This window comes from Camelus bactrianus, chromosome 16 (genome assembly GCF_048773025.1).
Source record: "Camelus bactrianus isolate YW-2024 breed Bactrian camel chromosome 16, ASM4877302v1, whole genome shotgun sequence".
NCBI lineage: Eukaryota > Metazoa > Chordata > Mammalia > Artiodactyla > Camelidae > Camelus > Camelus bactrianus.
The window spans coordinates 36,972,486-36,987,284 of NC_133554.1; the positions used below are offsets into that span (position 1 = coordinate 36,972,486).

At 53.8% G+C, this 14,799-nt stretch overlaps 2 protein-coding genes and 1 long non-coding RNA gene across 5 annotated transcripts in view; 1 reads left to right on the plus strand and 2 right to left on the minus strand.

Moving 5' to 3' along the window:
- Positions 1–8,048, minus strand: part of RHBDL3 (rhomboid like 3) — a 40,293-nt gene extending 32,245 nt beyond the window's left edge. The window contains exons 1-2 of one of the 3 annotated variants that reach the window (XM_074343064.1): positions 7,607–8,048; positions 6,049–6,072 (exon numbers count right to left, since the gene is read on the minus strand). In XM_074343064.1, coding sequence (XP_074199165.1) covers positions 6,049–6,072; positions 7,607–7,717 — 135 coding nt within the window. In that variant the 5' untranslated portion in view covers positions 7,718–8,048. The remainder of the gene's footprint in view (positions 1–6,048; positions 6,073–7,606) is intronic. The other 2 variants (XM_074343065.1, XM_074343066.1) reach the window with 2 other exon arrangements.
- A 947-nt stretch (positions 8,049–8,995) lies between these two features.
- LOC123617808 (uncharacterized) lies at positions 8,996–13,039 on the plus strand. The gene is made up of 3 exons (XR_006726069.2): positions 8,996–9,135; positions 9,289–9,389; positions 11,981–13,039. It is a non-coding gene; the product is annotated as an uncharacterized LOC123617808 (long non-coding RNA).
- Positions 13,039–14,799, minus strand: part of LOC105071603 (mitochondrial Rho GTPase 1) — a 100,401-nt gene continuing 98,640 nt past the window's right edge. Inside the window, exon 22 of the mRNA XM_074343061.1 lies at positions 13,039–14,015. Within this exon, the coding sequence (XP_074199162.1) occupies positions 13,898–14,015 (118 nt within the window). The 3' untranslated portion in view covers positions 13,039–13,897. The remainder of the gene's footprint in view (positions 14,016–14,799) is intronic.

The following is a 14,799-nucleotide window of genomic DNA, read 5'->3' on the forward strand; positions in this document are numbered from 1 at the left end:
TCACTGGGCTATGGAGAGACCAAACCAGACGAGGACATAAAGGTACACAGCAGACATTCAATGTTTGCTCTCTCAAAGGAACACTTTCTGACTCAAACCTGTACCTTGCTTCAAAGAAGCTGGTAGAATGAGGCTGGCTGCTACCCCTAGTTCGACACGATCTGAGACACACGGCAGCTCATTGCCATAACACGGAATAGTGCTCTGGGTGCAATCTCACAACCGACCTACAGGAACTGCCAAGTCGGAAGACTGGGTGGAGGAGGCCTGCTCTGTGCTCCGGTTCTCGCCCTCACCCTTGGCCATGCAGGTGGAGAGAGTGAGCAGAAGGGAAACGCTCGGGCAGCCAGGCTCCCCCAGATAGCCTCCATCCAAAAGCTTGTCTCCTTTCTCTGTGAAAGTCCAGGGGGGAGGTGGGTTTCCAGCTCCTGCCCTGAAGAAGCCAGCCTGACATGGTAGAAGGGGGTCTGGACCTAGAACTATCTTCAAACCGATGTTAACGTCTTGAAATCCCAGTGACGGGGTAACAACACCACATTTATCAGGGGCTCGCTACAGACCATGCCAAGTGCTATCCACACGCTGTCCCATCAGGCCTCGCAACAGCCCTGAGGGCAGGCAGCTTCCAGATGAGAAAATGGAGGCTCGGAGAGGTGACCTGGCCTCCCCACTGTCACACAGCTAGGAGAAGCAGAGCTGGGACCTGAGCCAGATGTGGGTCCTCACCACTGCCTTAGTCACTGAGGGCACCAAGGAAGCAGACGAAGGTCTGCAAGGCCCAGTGGCAGGAACACAGGTCAGAGAGAGAGGGCAGAGCTGGGCCACCAGCTCTGATACTACTGCGTCAAGTGACCTCAGGAGGTCACTGACCTCTGTTTCCTCATTTGCAAAATGAGCAGATTGGACAAGATGCTTCTAACCACCTAATGATCCATGATCCTCGTAGCAGCAGCCCCAGAGGGGCCGACCCAGGCGAGGCAGCCCCACAGTCAGGGCCTGCTGCTGGGGAGGACACTGGAACCCAAGACAACGTGTGCAGGGATGTCGTCTGACTTGTTCATTCCAGCATGTGTGTGTGTCAGGCAGGCAGCCAGGCAGCGTACAGTCTCAGATCCCATGGCCCCACTGCTCAACTGCCATCGAATGTATTTGTGGGAGTGGTCAGTGGTCGGGGATAAAAGGGTTAATTCAGCCTGACTGCTGGGGTCACTGGGGCAGGAGCATGGCAGCAAAGCTGGCTTTGTGGTGGAAGCAAGTCCATAAACTCTCAAGTCTGGAGGCCACCGGAGAAGGGGTTGGAGGTGCAGAGCACGAGCAAGGGAACCCCTCTCTGCTGGTTAATCCTGTGATATGAGGGCACCACCAATGCCCCGTCTCTGGGGCAGGTGTTTTCTCACTAAGCCGTTCAGCAGTCTTATGTCAACCTCCTTTCAGCTCCCAGAACCCTCTTAAGCCAGCCTCCAGCACTGTAAATGAGGTAGACCTTAGGGTAAGGCTAAGGGAAGACCTTCCTCAGGCTGGAGACAAGGGGGTTGGACAGGAGAGACACTAAGGGAAAGCAAGCAGAAAAACCCTCTGGGTGCAGGAGTGGCTCTCTCCAGGAGCCAGGACTGGGAAGGAGCTGGTTTAGAGAGGCAGCCACCTTCCCCAGGGAGGCCCGGGTCTCAGAAGTGGCCCTGTGTCTCTTCCACTAAATTCTGATTCCCAGTCAAATGACAGCTGTCAAAAGTCCACTGGGTATCAGACACTACGAAGAGTTTCCACTTCTATTTAACTCCCACAGAAGTTAAAGATGATTATCCCCATTTTAGAGATGAAGAAATTGAGGCTCAGAGAGCTAATGTCACTTGACTCCTATCACAAAGCCAGTAAGGCCTGAACACTGGTCTATCTGACGCCATAGCCAGGGTTCTCCCCCCCAGCCTACCTAAGCAGACCCAGGTTGTGGTCATAGCACGTTCATAATTTTGGAGGGACAGTCAAGACTTCCGGGAGATTAGTGAAGCTGGGGTCTCTTCTTGGAGTCTGGGAAATGCATGCTCCCAAGGGAAGGGGGAAAGGGAGACACGATCAAGGTCCTTTCATTCTCCCTTTTCCCTCCTGTTTGTTGGAGCTTGGAAAGCAATTGTGCTTTGTTGACTTAACAGAACTCTGCTCCAAGCCCTCTTGCTCACTAAACATTCAGAGATCTTGAAGGCATTTTTAAGTGTGAACCTGGAAATGGTTTTCCAACCCCAGAAGCCCTGTAAGGGTTAATGGGCTCCAGTCTCTTATCTGCTATTTGACCTTGGGCCCTTGAGGGCACCTCCCTGGAGTTCTGGAAGGGACTGAGAATGAGACTATCAAAGCATAACCTGAAAAAGAGGAGCTTGTAGGAAACCTGCAAAACAAATATAGAGCAATAACCAAAGGGCACGCTACCTGAGCAAAATGGTAAATATCGGGGAATAGATGAGAAATCAAAAATAAACTCAACCACACACAAAAATTTACCAAATGATAAAATTTCTCAAACAATATATAAACGGTGATGCTAGGGTAACTGGTTTGGAATAGGATCTGGATGGACTAAAAGATTAGACGATTTTTTTTTTTTTAATCAGAGAAAAAGTGGTAGAAAATAGAGGCGCATATTTATGAGATCTGGAGAGGAAAGAGAACTGTCTTAGCTCCGAAGCAACAGAAGGAATCGTGAAGGAAAAGCCCAACAGATTCAACTATAGGCAAAGAGGATCTTTTTAACCACGATATTACACTGACAACAGGTTAATATTTATGGTAACTTTAAAATCCAGTACTTAGGAAAACCATTAAGATCCCAAGGATGTGGGAAGACAATTTCCTCAAAGAGAAGTTCAAACAGGAAACAAGCCCCTGGAACATCTGGGGGCCGAAGTGATGAGCTTTGGGTTTCCTGCCTGCTGCGACTTCTGGGACTGGCGTGGAAGCACAGGGAGGGGGGTGAGGAGGGTGGCGTGTTACACCCCTGCTAAAGCAGACCTGACAAATGCCCAGGATGCTGGGGAGGGTGGAAGGGGGCGGCCAGGTAAACTTCCAAGGGGCCGGGGTCACCTGTTTTCTTCACCTCCAACTTCTCAAAAGGCAATCTGGCCATTCAGATGAGGGATGACCACATAGGACCAAAAGACCAAGGTCATAGCTTCTAGTCCTTGGGTCCAATTAGCTTCCTGTTGGGTCAAAGCTACTCTACATGCTGAAGAATCAGAGAGCACAGAAGAACTGGCCCAATTCCATCCCTAAAACCTGGAAAAAGGTCCCAGCAGATCCCAGTTTGAAACCACAACCGCTGGTATCCGTCGCCTTGACCCAGGAAGGGAAGGAAGACCGACTGGGGATAGCCTCCCAACCCAATGGCCTCTGGAAGGTGAGCTCCGGGGCCATATTAACTTGCAGGGATTCTGACAGGTGTCATGTGAATCCCACTCCATTCAGCACAGTTCGCCCCATCAGGGCCGTCAACGTCTGCAAGAAATTGTGGGGAGGCTGCCTGCAACCTCCGGCCAAACATACTTTCCTGAGTGCACCAAGTTCGCCATCACCAAATCCTTCCTTTAAATAAGCCCAGAGGAAGAGGCAGAGAGGATGAAACCTTCCATATTCTGAATAACCCGGTGTCTTTCTGAAGTTGTGTGTCCATTTGTGAGGCTTCACACCTTGTCTTCATTCAGCCCTATCAGGGGAACGGTCCAGAGTGGCTCCAGAAAGTAGGGGGAACAGACGCAGAGTGGATATCTCCCAGAGGTCAAGATAATAGAAAGAGGCTTCTAATGCCTCATGAGGGGTGGGCAGTACAGACACAAGGCAGAACCTATCGTGAGAAAAAACTGTCCAGAGTAAGTTTTGGGAGTTCCTTTCCCAGAATTAATTTTGTCTGTCCAGAATGGTTTCTGGGTATCCCTTCCCAGAAGCCGGGGGGTGCTCCATGTGACACCCAGGGTCTCCATCCAGAGGGAAAAATTGGATTTCATAGATCACCCAGGGATATCAGGGGCTACATATTCTCTCTGCTCCCTTGAGTTCCAAATTCTTCCGACTGAAAGTTTTCCTCCGTTCACCCAAATAGTTCCTTTTAAAAATGTAAACACACACACAGGGACTGGCAAAGAAAATGAATCAAATGAGAAAGACAGACACAGACAGAGGGAAAGAAGAATGATACACTTTGTTCTAGGTTTCGGTGCTAAATCTGGCAGGAGGTGTGAAGGGCTGGCAGCTTGCTGGCTGTGGTATCAGAGGCAGCAGGCGGCCCCCTCCTGCCTCAGGGCGTCAGGCCAGCCGCTGCTGCACTCTTAGGAGCCGGAGGGAGAGTAGGTGGCACTCGGGAGCCAGGGAGAGGTGTGCCACCCCAGAGGGACAGGAGATGCTGGATGCTTCCCAAGCCACTGCCAGGCCTCGTGTTAGGGTGGATGACGCCCCAGGTCCAGCATGTCTTTCAAGCTGAATTCCGTGTTTTCAGTCCCACTTGGCCATCCGCATTTAGGGGGCTCCTCAAGCTGAACTGCTCCAAAACCGAATTTTGCAACCTCCCCCAACCCCGACCCTGAATTTTCCTTTTCCTCCTTGGTTCAGAATCTCAGAATTACATACACGGGTCCTTTCATCTATTAGGGTCTAATAAGGGCTTCCAGTCCTCCCACTGCCATGTCCCTCTTTCCTTCCTTTCTTACCATCAACTTCCAAGTCAAGGTGCTTGTATCCAATCATAGCCACAGGCTCCTGGCTAATTTCTCTCATCCCTGCAACCCACCTGACTTCTATCCCACTCACTCAGGATCTACCCAAAGCAGTGCCTGGATCTTGTAACAAACCTGCTAAAAAACCTTCAGAGGCTTCTCCTACCTCCAATGGTACTTTTTCAGCTTTATCTCTCTCTCCAACCCAGTACATTTCCTCTGGCCCAACCAGACTGGTCTCTTAAAGTCACACAAGCTTCTTGGTGTAATTCTCACCCCAGGACCTCAGCGTTCATTCCTCCCCTGCACTGAGACAGCTCTTGCCTCCTCTCCTTCTGTATCATGAACCCAGGAGGGAGAAAGAAACACACAACTGCATGCAACAGGAGTACCAAGCAAAGAAGAAAACCATTTCTTTGCTGAAGGTCAAATGTCCATCTTCAGGTTCCAAAGCCAACATGTGGCACTTCCAACTCCATTCCCCACACCTAGACTCTAGGCATTGCAAACAATCATGTACCATTTTCCATCTATAAATCTCGCATCCCTGAGGCAAAATTAGAGTCAGCTTTCATAAGTGCTCATATTGTGACAAATGAACTTATTTATGAAACAGAAACAGACTCGCAGACATAGAAAACAAACTTATGGTTACCAAGGGGAAGAGGGAGAGGGAGGGATAAATTAGGAGTTTGGGATTAGCAGATACAGACTACTACATATAAAAAAGATAAACAAGGTCTTAACAGTACAGCACAGGGAACTATATTCAGTATCTTGTAATAACCTATAATGAAAAAGAGTATGTGTGTGTATATATATGACTGAATGGGTATGCTTTACACCAGAAACTAACACACGTTGTAAACCAACTAAACTTCAATTAAAAAAAAAATGCTCATATTGTGAGTCACCCTCCAAGGATGGCAGAGATTCTACTTCAGTGGTGGCCATGGATCTTTGGTGGTGGAGGTAGAAAAGGAGAGGGGATGTTAACATAGGCCCTTCCCCCACCTTCCCAGCCCCAACTGCAATCCCCTGGCATATGGAGAAGGTCCCAGGCTTCAATACATATTGTCCGATTTCTCCATGGTATAAAGCCGGCTCTGGTGAAGTGGAGTTGGGAGGAGGAGGGAGGGAAGGATCTCTCAGGGGAGTCCCCTCCACCTCCTCCTGAAACCTGGAGAGCAGTGGAGAGCATTACTGTTCCTTTGGTCCCAGAGATGCGTTAAGCCACACCCCCACCCCACGTCACCATCTCAGGAGTGCAGAGCTAGGGAAGCCCACGCAAGCAGGGAGACTGATTGCCGGGAGGACTGGAAGGAAGGAGGGGGGCATTTAACTGCTCACATACCTGATCAAACAGGACTTTCCAGTGCTGGTAGAGAGGAAGGCCATGCAGGAGAGGAGGAAGAGGAGAGAAAGAAAGAAACACACTTATCACCAAGGCCTCTGCAGCCCCCTGCTGTTTCTGACCTAGCCTCCCAACTGCTGCCCACATTCAGGCACCCACTGACAAGAGGCCAGGGAACATCTGGGAAGAGCTTCCCGAACGAAGTCTACAAATAGCAAAGCTGGGAGAACTCAGGTTGAGAGGGAAAGCGTCCCTCATTCTGGGATAGGCAGGAGGAGGAATGAGCAGAAGGGTAATTTTCAACAATTACTAAAGATGTCCAACTCTGTCCAACAGCCTTTAATAACTTCTGCTGCCTAAAGCTTATCTGTGTGTCTACTCCCAGGCCTGGAATGCACGCCCAGGTGCAATTCCAGCAGAGCTGCTGCAGCTGTCTCAACCTGCTGGCAGCCAGAGAGCCCTACTCAGGAAATCCCACCCCTGCATAAGCACTAACGTTTTGCCTGAAGTTTGGGAGGCGGGGGCTCCTAAATACACTGAAGCCCACCCAGTCTCCTTCAGTCTGAGTCTAAGTGACGAGTACAGGAGTTCTGCTAGAACGAGGGGGCCAGAAACAAGGGAGGGGTTCAAGCACAGGAGCCAAAGGGGGCGTACAACCCCATTCAGACTTCCCGGCTGACGCTGGTACGTTGTGCGGGCCAGGCTTCACTTCCCCGTCCCCACCCTGAGAGGGAAGGGGCAGGGCAGAGCGTCTGCCCAGTTCTTCATCTCCGTTAGCAGGTTAACCTCGGGAGGGAGAAGCTTAAGAAACTCCAGTTTCCAGGGCTCCCCAGGGCTGGCTCTGCCGATGGCTCCCGGGACCAGAGCAAGGGAGACTCAGGCAGCAGATGGCAGGGAGCCCTCTGGGGCAGCCCCTCCCTATCCTCACCCAGGGGGCCGTCGCTGGCAACCACGCGGTCTGGGACTCCTGACCCCCCTCTGGGAGCAAAACCGCTCCCAGCACTCCTTCTCTCCCTCCTCCGGCCGGGCTCAGGGACAAGGGCCAGCTGGAATTTCAATCAGTGTTGCGACAGGACAGGTGCCGGGTGCGGACTAATCCGATAGCAGAGAAGGGGGTCGCCAGAACGATCTGCGCCGCTGGATTCCGGGGACTCTGCGGCGCCCGCTCCTTCCCTGGGTTCCGAGAGCCCCGGGTCGCGAGTGGGAGGGGAGGGGAGCCACTGCTGTGACGCGGCCGCCTCTGCGGGAAAACGCCGTGTCCCGGGCACTGCACCAGCCGCGAGGAGGGGGCTCTGGCGGCCGACGGGTCCCCAGCGCAGCAGTGGGCGCTGCGTTCCGCAGGGAAGCCCCGGGAGCCCGAGCAGGGGGTGGCGCGCGCGCGTTTCGGGGAGACCGGTCCCTCCGCCCCCTCCCGCCCGCGGGGACCCGGCCAATCCGGGGCGCTTCCGCGTCACCTTGAAACCTCCCAGTTGCCCCGCGAGGGGCAAGCCGGGGGGAGGGGCAGGTGTCCCCTGACGCCCCCTAGAAAGTTTGCCCAGGCCGGGGAGGGGGCACTCACGTCCTCCGGCGCCGGTGGCGGCCGCTCCTCCGCCTCGGGTTCCAGCTCCTCGATGCGCTCCGCCTCGGCGCAGGCGGCCACTGCGGGGCCCGGGCTGGGGTGCTCGCCCATGCCGAGGCGGCGTCCGGGGCCAGCCGCGGCTGCGGGGCTCTTCCTGGGGCGCCGGGCTAACTTTGCGCCGCGGCGGCCGTGCGGCACGGGGGACTCTGTGCGCGCCGCGCCGCCTCCGCGCCCGCCCCCATGGCCCCGGCCCCCGCGCCGCCGCCTCGAGACCCCAGGACGCCGGGCCCTCAGCCGCAAACTTCTCGGCGCCCGCTGCGCCGCCGGCCTCCGCCTCCGTCGCGGCCCCTACGCCTGGCTCTGAGGCGAGGGCGCCCTTGGGCCGGCCCCGGCTTCGGCCCCGCGGCTCCCCACGCTCCCTTCCCGCTTCCCGCGGCCCCCGCTCTGCGCGCGAGTCTCCACCTCCCCGCGGACTCCTCGGGGGCGGCGCGCAGGCGGGGGCGGGGCTGCTCCCGGGGACCGCCGCCCCCGCCCCCACCCCCCGGGCGCCACCCCCCGGGCCGACTCGGTCAGAGCGCCGCGGCCTGGGGAGGAGGAGGGCTGCTGCGGGCTGGGCAAAGTAGCCGCACGGCCCAGGGCGGGGATGGGGCTGTGCTATCCCCGGCCACATCACCAGCTGCTTCCACTCCGGGTCCGGATTTGCCTCTCCGCACCCGGCCGGAGGGTGCAGTGTCCACTTGCCGAGACCCACTGGGTTAACGATGACTTGGAGGCAGCAGACTCGTGAAGGAGGCAGGGGAGAGATATTCACTAAGTTGGCAATGTCGGGGTTAACTGCGAATAGATTAGGGGCAAGATGCTGGGAGGACGGCGTCCCTCGACCACCCTATTTCTCTTCACTTCGGTCTCAGATCCTGGGGGGACCAGGTAGCCCAGTAGTTTAGAGATGGAAGAATTCAGAAGAATCCCAGACCCCAAACCCTGAACCTTGGCCTCCCAACACCCAGAGCTGTGTGACAGTGCCCTGGCTTTACTGGACCAGGTGGCAAATGTAAGACTAGGGAAGTGCCCTACCTGGGAGAGGGGCTAAAGCAAGTAGGAATCAAGTTAGAGCAGAGGAGTAGGGAATCTTTTAAAGAAAAAAAGCAAAATCGGTCCTGCTTCCTTGCAGGAGAGAACTCCCAGGAGAGACTCTCCCTTAAGCAGAGGCTCTGCCTGTAAGCGGTGCCAATGGCAGGCTGGGACAGGTGCTGGGCTCTCCCAGGGGGCTCAGGGATTCATTTCTGGTGATGTCCAACCGTCAGTCCCCAGCCCACACCAAGGCTGTCTCCTTCCACTCCCCTTACTGGCCTTTGTTCTCTCTCTCAGAAACTGATGCTCATTTCCATTGGTGAAAGTTGCAATTAATGCTCTCATCTTCATAAAGTGAACACAGAACCCCGGCCCCAGGATCCAACCTGTGACCATCCCACCCGACAATGACTGTTCCTCCTAAACGCAGAGAAGGAAATTAACTCCGTTCTAATTAGGTGAGTTTGCTACAGACACCAATTTTCATCTCGGTTTCAGAAAGTGTGATCATTCCAACTATTTTTGTTTCTCACCACCCTCCCCCCATCCCTACTCTACTAACAAGTCAAGATCCTGCCAAGATTTTCTTGTAAATAAAACTGTCTGCATAGGGTGTGATTTTGAAAACAGCCTTCAGGGGACAGAAGAGAGGCTGATCGACTCCTTTGCAGAATGAAGCCCGGAAGGACATGGGGTGGCTGGGGGCCCTAAGGTCAGTGTCACTGCCTCCCCCCACCCTCCGCACCCCATATCACTTACAGGACCTGCATGGGTGCTGGCTGTGTTACACTTAGATCTTTGGGACTGGTGAAGTGGGCCAGGAAGCGGGCGGTTCCAGGGGAGGGGAAGAGAAGGACCCAGGGAGGTCTTGGCCTCTGTGAGGTGCCCAGCAGCCCTGGGCAGTGTTCTGACCCCAGCTGCCCTTTGAATTTTGCCTTCTCTCCAGCCCAGAGACAGCGCTTATCAAATGATCCAACTCTGTCATTCCCTCCAGCGGAAGGGACCTCAGGAGGCTCAGTTCAGTTCCCCGAACATTTCTTGTGCTCCTACTAAGTGCCAGTAACAGAGCTTTGGGAATACAGAGGTGTACAGGATCCAGACCCTGACCTCCAGAAACTGTTCAGCTGAGGGTGACAGCCAGGGAAGTCCAGGGTTATAGAAACCCAAAGGAGGGGATTCCTGTGTGTCCAAGAAGGCTTCCCAAAGGACATGCCCCAGAACCAGGCAAAGTGGAAAAGCTGGAGGGGAGACATTCCAGGCAGAGAGAACAGTACATACTTGGGAGGCAGCATGGTTTGGGAGGGGAACTGTATGCAGTCTGGCAGGCTGGAACTCAGAGCAAGGCACTCAAAGTAAAGAGCCCAGCCTGGAGGGGAGGGTGTGCTTCCTGAGAAAAGGGCTTGGACTTTACTCTAAGGGCAATGGGGAGCTATCGAAGGACTGTGAGCAGGAGAGTAATATTTAAAAAGATCCCTCCAGCTGTAGTGCAGGAGACAGACAGGAGGGAGGTTGGCCTGAGCACAGGGACATGGGAGGTGCCATCCAAAGATGGGTTCATGAGGGCAGCAGCGGTTAGAATAAAGGGGAGGGGGAGGCTCTGGGTAGTATCCAGAAGGGTCTCCTACTCCTCCATCTGCCCTAGGAACATTTCACCCCACCTCGGCAGACAGTGTTCCCAAAAGTCTCTTTGGGAAGAATTCCTGACCTCTAGCCAGAATCCTCCCTTCAGGAGACCGCTTCCCTTTCCCTGGCCCCTGCTGGAAGGAGCACAGCCATCTGGACTCTGTGACAAGTTGTGACATCCAACATTCTCTGTGAACCTGAGGCCACACTCTCACCTTTTGCCCTCAGCATTGCCTCAGCCTCACCAGCCAGCCAGCCCACTGAACCCCTCAGCCCCAGGGGCATCTGCAACTAGGAACAGACCACTCCCAGCAGGCAGTGGGACCCGGGGCCTGGGTCCCAAGGCCTGAAACCTCTAAGGGGTGGGAGTGGCCAGGATATCTGACAGTTTTTGTCCCACTCCAACCTAAGACAGCCTGTGGGCCAGCACATTCTGTGCCATACTGGAGACAGAGGAGAGAAAGGGCATGGTGCCTGCTCACTTATGCTGAACGCTGCCCTGGCCAGGCATTCCTACATGTTCGTACCCTGGGGCTACCTGCTGATGGGCTGATTGGCATTCATACCCTGCTCTTCATTTTGTAAGTGCTCTCCATCCAGGACCTCTTGTAAAGTTCCTAACAAGACACTAAGTCAGTGCAGGACAGGGTTAGAGCCTGGGAGAGAGCAGTTCAGATTCTGATGGGTCAAACTCAGTCCAGAGGGGCAGGAGTATGCTATTGAGATGAACTTTGAGAGGGCAGCTTCTGGGTAGAGTGTGGAAGGGCTTCTTGGTGGATGGACCACTGCAGTAAAGGTACAGAGTTGGGAAAGCCACTGACTGTCTTGGGAACAACTCTGTGGGTGAGCACGAAGCAGGGATGGCCAGGTGGGTGAGAACCACGCCGCCGGAGTCTTTGAGTGCCCGTCTGGGGAGGTTGGACCTTGCTTAATGGGCAATGGAGAAGCAGTGGTGGCTTCTAATTGGAGCTGCATTTTAGGAAGATTAAGTTGGCAGCAGCTCAAGAGAGCAATTCTGCTAACACATTGCGAGTGTCCATTCTTTGCCAGACCCTGGCTGAGGTGCTGAGAATACAAAGGAAATAAGACCCAGGCCCTGGCCTCCTGGGAGAAAATTAGATAATCCTCTAATTACAGACCAGTGGGATAGAGGAAGGGAGAGGGGAGAGCTGTTTGGGGGCTGAGTGTCTAAGATGCATCTACCAAGAAAGGGAGGAAATTTCTTTATGGATCTGATGTTCTGAACCTTGTGGGGCGGGGACAATGGGGTTGCCATTGGTGAACCAGGAAAGCCAGGAGGAACCGCTGGGAGAGGGAATAGGGGGTGAGGGGAGCCCAGGAGTTTGTTTGTGGACATCATGAGCTAATGAGAAACCAGCGAAGAAACATTCAGGGCTGTAATTACGGCTCAAAGCAATGGCAGCACCGGGGGCGGGGGGGTAATGGGAGTGACTTTTTCTCCAGAACCTTTGTGCTTGGGCCTCTTCTTCAAGCCCAGTTTCCCATTCTGATGTCTCCCTCGGCCAGGCCCACACCCTTCCGACCCTAACAGTCCCCTCCGCCCGCGTGGAGTTCCATTTTCTGAGAAGCCTGCAAACAGCCCCAAGCTGCCTGGGATGAAGACAGGAGTTATTTTTGACTGAGATCCAAGCCCCTGCCCTGAATTCTTTTGTCTTCCAGGAATCCCCCAGTCCTGTTTGAAGTCGGCAAGTCCGAACAGCGGGCGCAGCCCAGGGAGGAGACCGCCACTTGGAATCCAACCGCCCTCCATCCCCGGCTCCAGCATTCTTCCATCATTGCCCGCTGTCTCTGAGATCAAACAGAACAAGACTGCTAAACGGACTTTTTCCCCCTCCTTTCCTTTAGTCTCTTCCTCTCTCACTCCGGGGCCCCCAGTTTTCTGAGGAACTTAAATCATTACTGAAAGACGTCTAGGTTCATAGACACCAAACCCTTTCAAAGAGAGGTGTGGGCACCCAAGAGTGAAGCTCAGAAAAGCACAGAGGAAACGTTTACAGGTCCAAGATTTAGCCAATCCCATATTCAGAGAAATGCTCAGCTGCCTTGCCAGGCCTCATCTTCCTTGTCTGCCGGCTCCTTGGGGCTAGGCTGTCCATAGGGCCCCATTTCTGGATTCTCTGTGAGCCCCCAACACTCTTTGTGACCTTTAGTTATGTCATAGATAGGTCCTGTGTCCTTGGTAAACAGCACGTCCCAGTTCAACCATGTGCATCTCTCTGACAAATGCTCTTTCCTTCAGAAGACTTTCCTCAACCCTCCATGCCTGGATAGGACCACTCCTTCCTCTGGATCACTTTTTTCTTTTGACCTTGCATTATATTATCTAAGTTTTATCTTCCTTGTACAAGAATATATATTCCTTGAAGGTGAGATTATTATTCAGTTTTGCACCTCTCACAATACACAACATTGTACACTGTAGGTGGTGAACAAATGTTTAATGAGAAATAGAGCATGTCTCTTGATCTGACATGGAGTCTAATTACATAGTTATTACTCTCAGCCCTCAACAGGAAACAAGTTTTATGTTATGGAGAAAGGATTCTTCTGCATAATAAAAATACAGTTGTATCCCTGCTGCCTTTATTTCAAAGCACTTACACATCTGTCATTTCATTTCATCCTCAAAACGCCGGCCTTTTCTGGATAGCAGAACAAGGACAAACGGGGAAGGTAAAATCCCTGGGCCCAGAGCAGGTTTGATTCTCCATTCCCCTCACCAAATTTCTTATTTCAAGAGTGAAAGACAAAAGCCCCTGCGGTGGTGAGAGCACTTGGCCCAGACCTCTGCCCGCAGTGGGCTTCTCTTCTCCCAGGGCAAGCGGGTGGGGCTAAATCAGGGCGCCTAGGTGGGGCTGGTCCAGGCTGGTGTGAGCCAGAACTCTGGGGGTGTCTCTGGCTGTGGCGCAAAAGCCATTGGATTGTTTTTCCACTTCGTCTGTCTTAAGCGACGTGTGCAATCGGTGTCCCCGGGAGGAGGGGGGATGGTTGGCTGCCCTTCCCCACCGCCCAGAGCCAGACATGAGGATGCCCAGCGTGGAGCACAAGGGACGGGGAGAGTCTGGAGGCAATTTGCCGTGAGGCCCATGGTAAACCTTCCTGCTCGAGTGTCCACTCCACTCCACGAGGACTTGGTTTTGTTTGCTTACCGCAGAATCTTTGACTCCTAGAACGAGTCCTGGCACAGAGCAGGTTCACAGCATTTATCTGCTCAATGAGCAAACCTGTCTCCCAATGCTACTCTTGTCCAGGCCTGGGGAAGAGCTCCCAGCTGTCACAGTTCCTGGGAACTCTGTCCGGTGTTTGGCCTCAGAGGACTTCCTTGGCCTCCTTTAGGAAGAATGTCAATTCATCTGGCACCTACTCTGGCGAGGGGCTACGGTGGGAAATGCCGTGAGGTCCATGGAGCAGGCTCTCTGCTGATGAGAATGCAGCAGCAGCCGCAGCTGCAAAACATCCTGGATCTCTGTATCCAGAACAGCAAGAGGCCCCCAGCGCAGGGAGACAGAACAGAAACCAGCGGCGGCGGCGGCAGCTGCCTGGGAACGCCAGGCAGAGGAGTGAGACAGTGGGCACTCAAATCTGTTTCCTGCATCTCTCAGCCACACAGCCCGAGTGAGGCTGTGTGAGAACTTCTCGGCGCACGTTGTAAATACCATCTGTCACGCTGCCCGCCCAGACGTGGCCTTCCTCCCTGGAAGGGAAGCAGGCTTTATTATTTATGCAGAACGCACCCTACTTAAGCCCTGTGCCACCAAGAGAGGGAAAGAAAAGCCCAGAAGAGTCAAGGACTCCAGGGAAATGCCCCTCGGAGAGCAGCTGGTCAGGGAGGGCTTTGTCCAGCAGCTTTCTTGGGTGGGAGGCTGGCTCTCCCGGGGGTTAGGGAATTCTCGTCCTGGTTCTGCCACCAGCTTGTGGTGTGACCTTGGGCAAAGCAGCTCAACCCCGTGGGCCTCCATGTTCTCATCTGCAAATGCAGAGGTCAGACTAGATGACTTGTGACACCGCTTCCAGCTCTGAAATTCAATTGTTATCACTCTAATCCTTTGCCCTCCTGCAACTTGCCCAGAAGCCTGTTCATTTCGGATCAGCCCTTCCACCCAGGCTGGATGGGGGAATACAGGTCAGGACGTAATTCCTCAGCAGACCTGGTTCCTGTTCCAGCTCTGTCACTATTCAGCCATGTGGCTCTGGGGAGGGCACAGTTTCCTAGCCTCAGTTTTATCCTTTGTGAAACATGTAGGGGGTGGGGACTAGGAGATTTCAGCAGAAGAATTTATCTGGAAATTTCATAATCTCTGATTTTTCCTTCCAAAACCCTGCTGATAAACATCTTTATGGACTGAGGCTCCAGATACAGAGATGAATGAGACATAGCCTCCGGCCTCAGTGAAGTCTAAGACGGGTGGAGGAGACATGCTAAAAAAATCTGCAGGTACAATATGATGGGTACTGGGCAGAGATGTATGCAAAGCAGG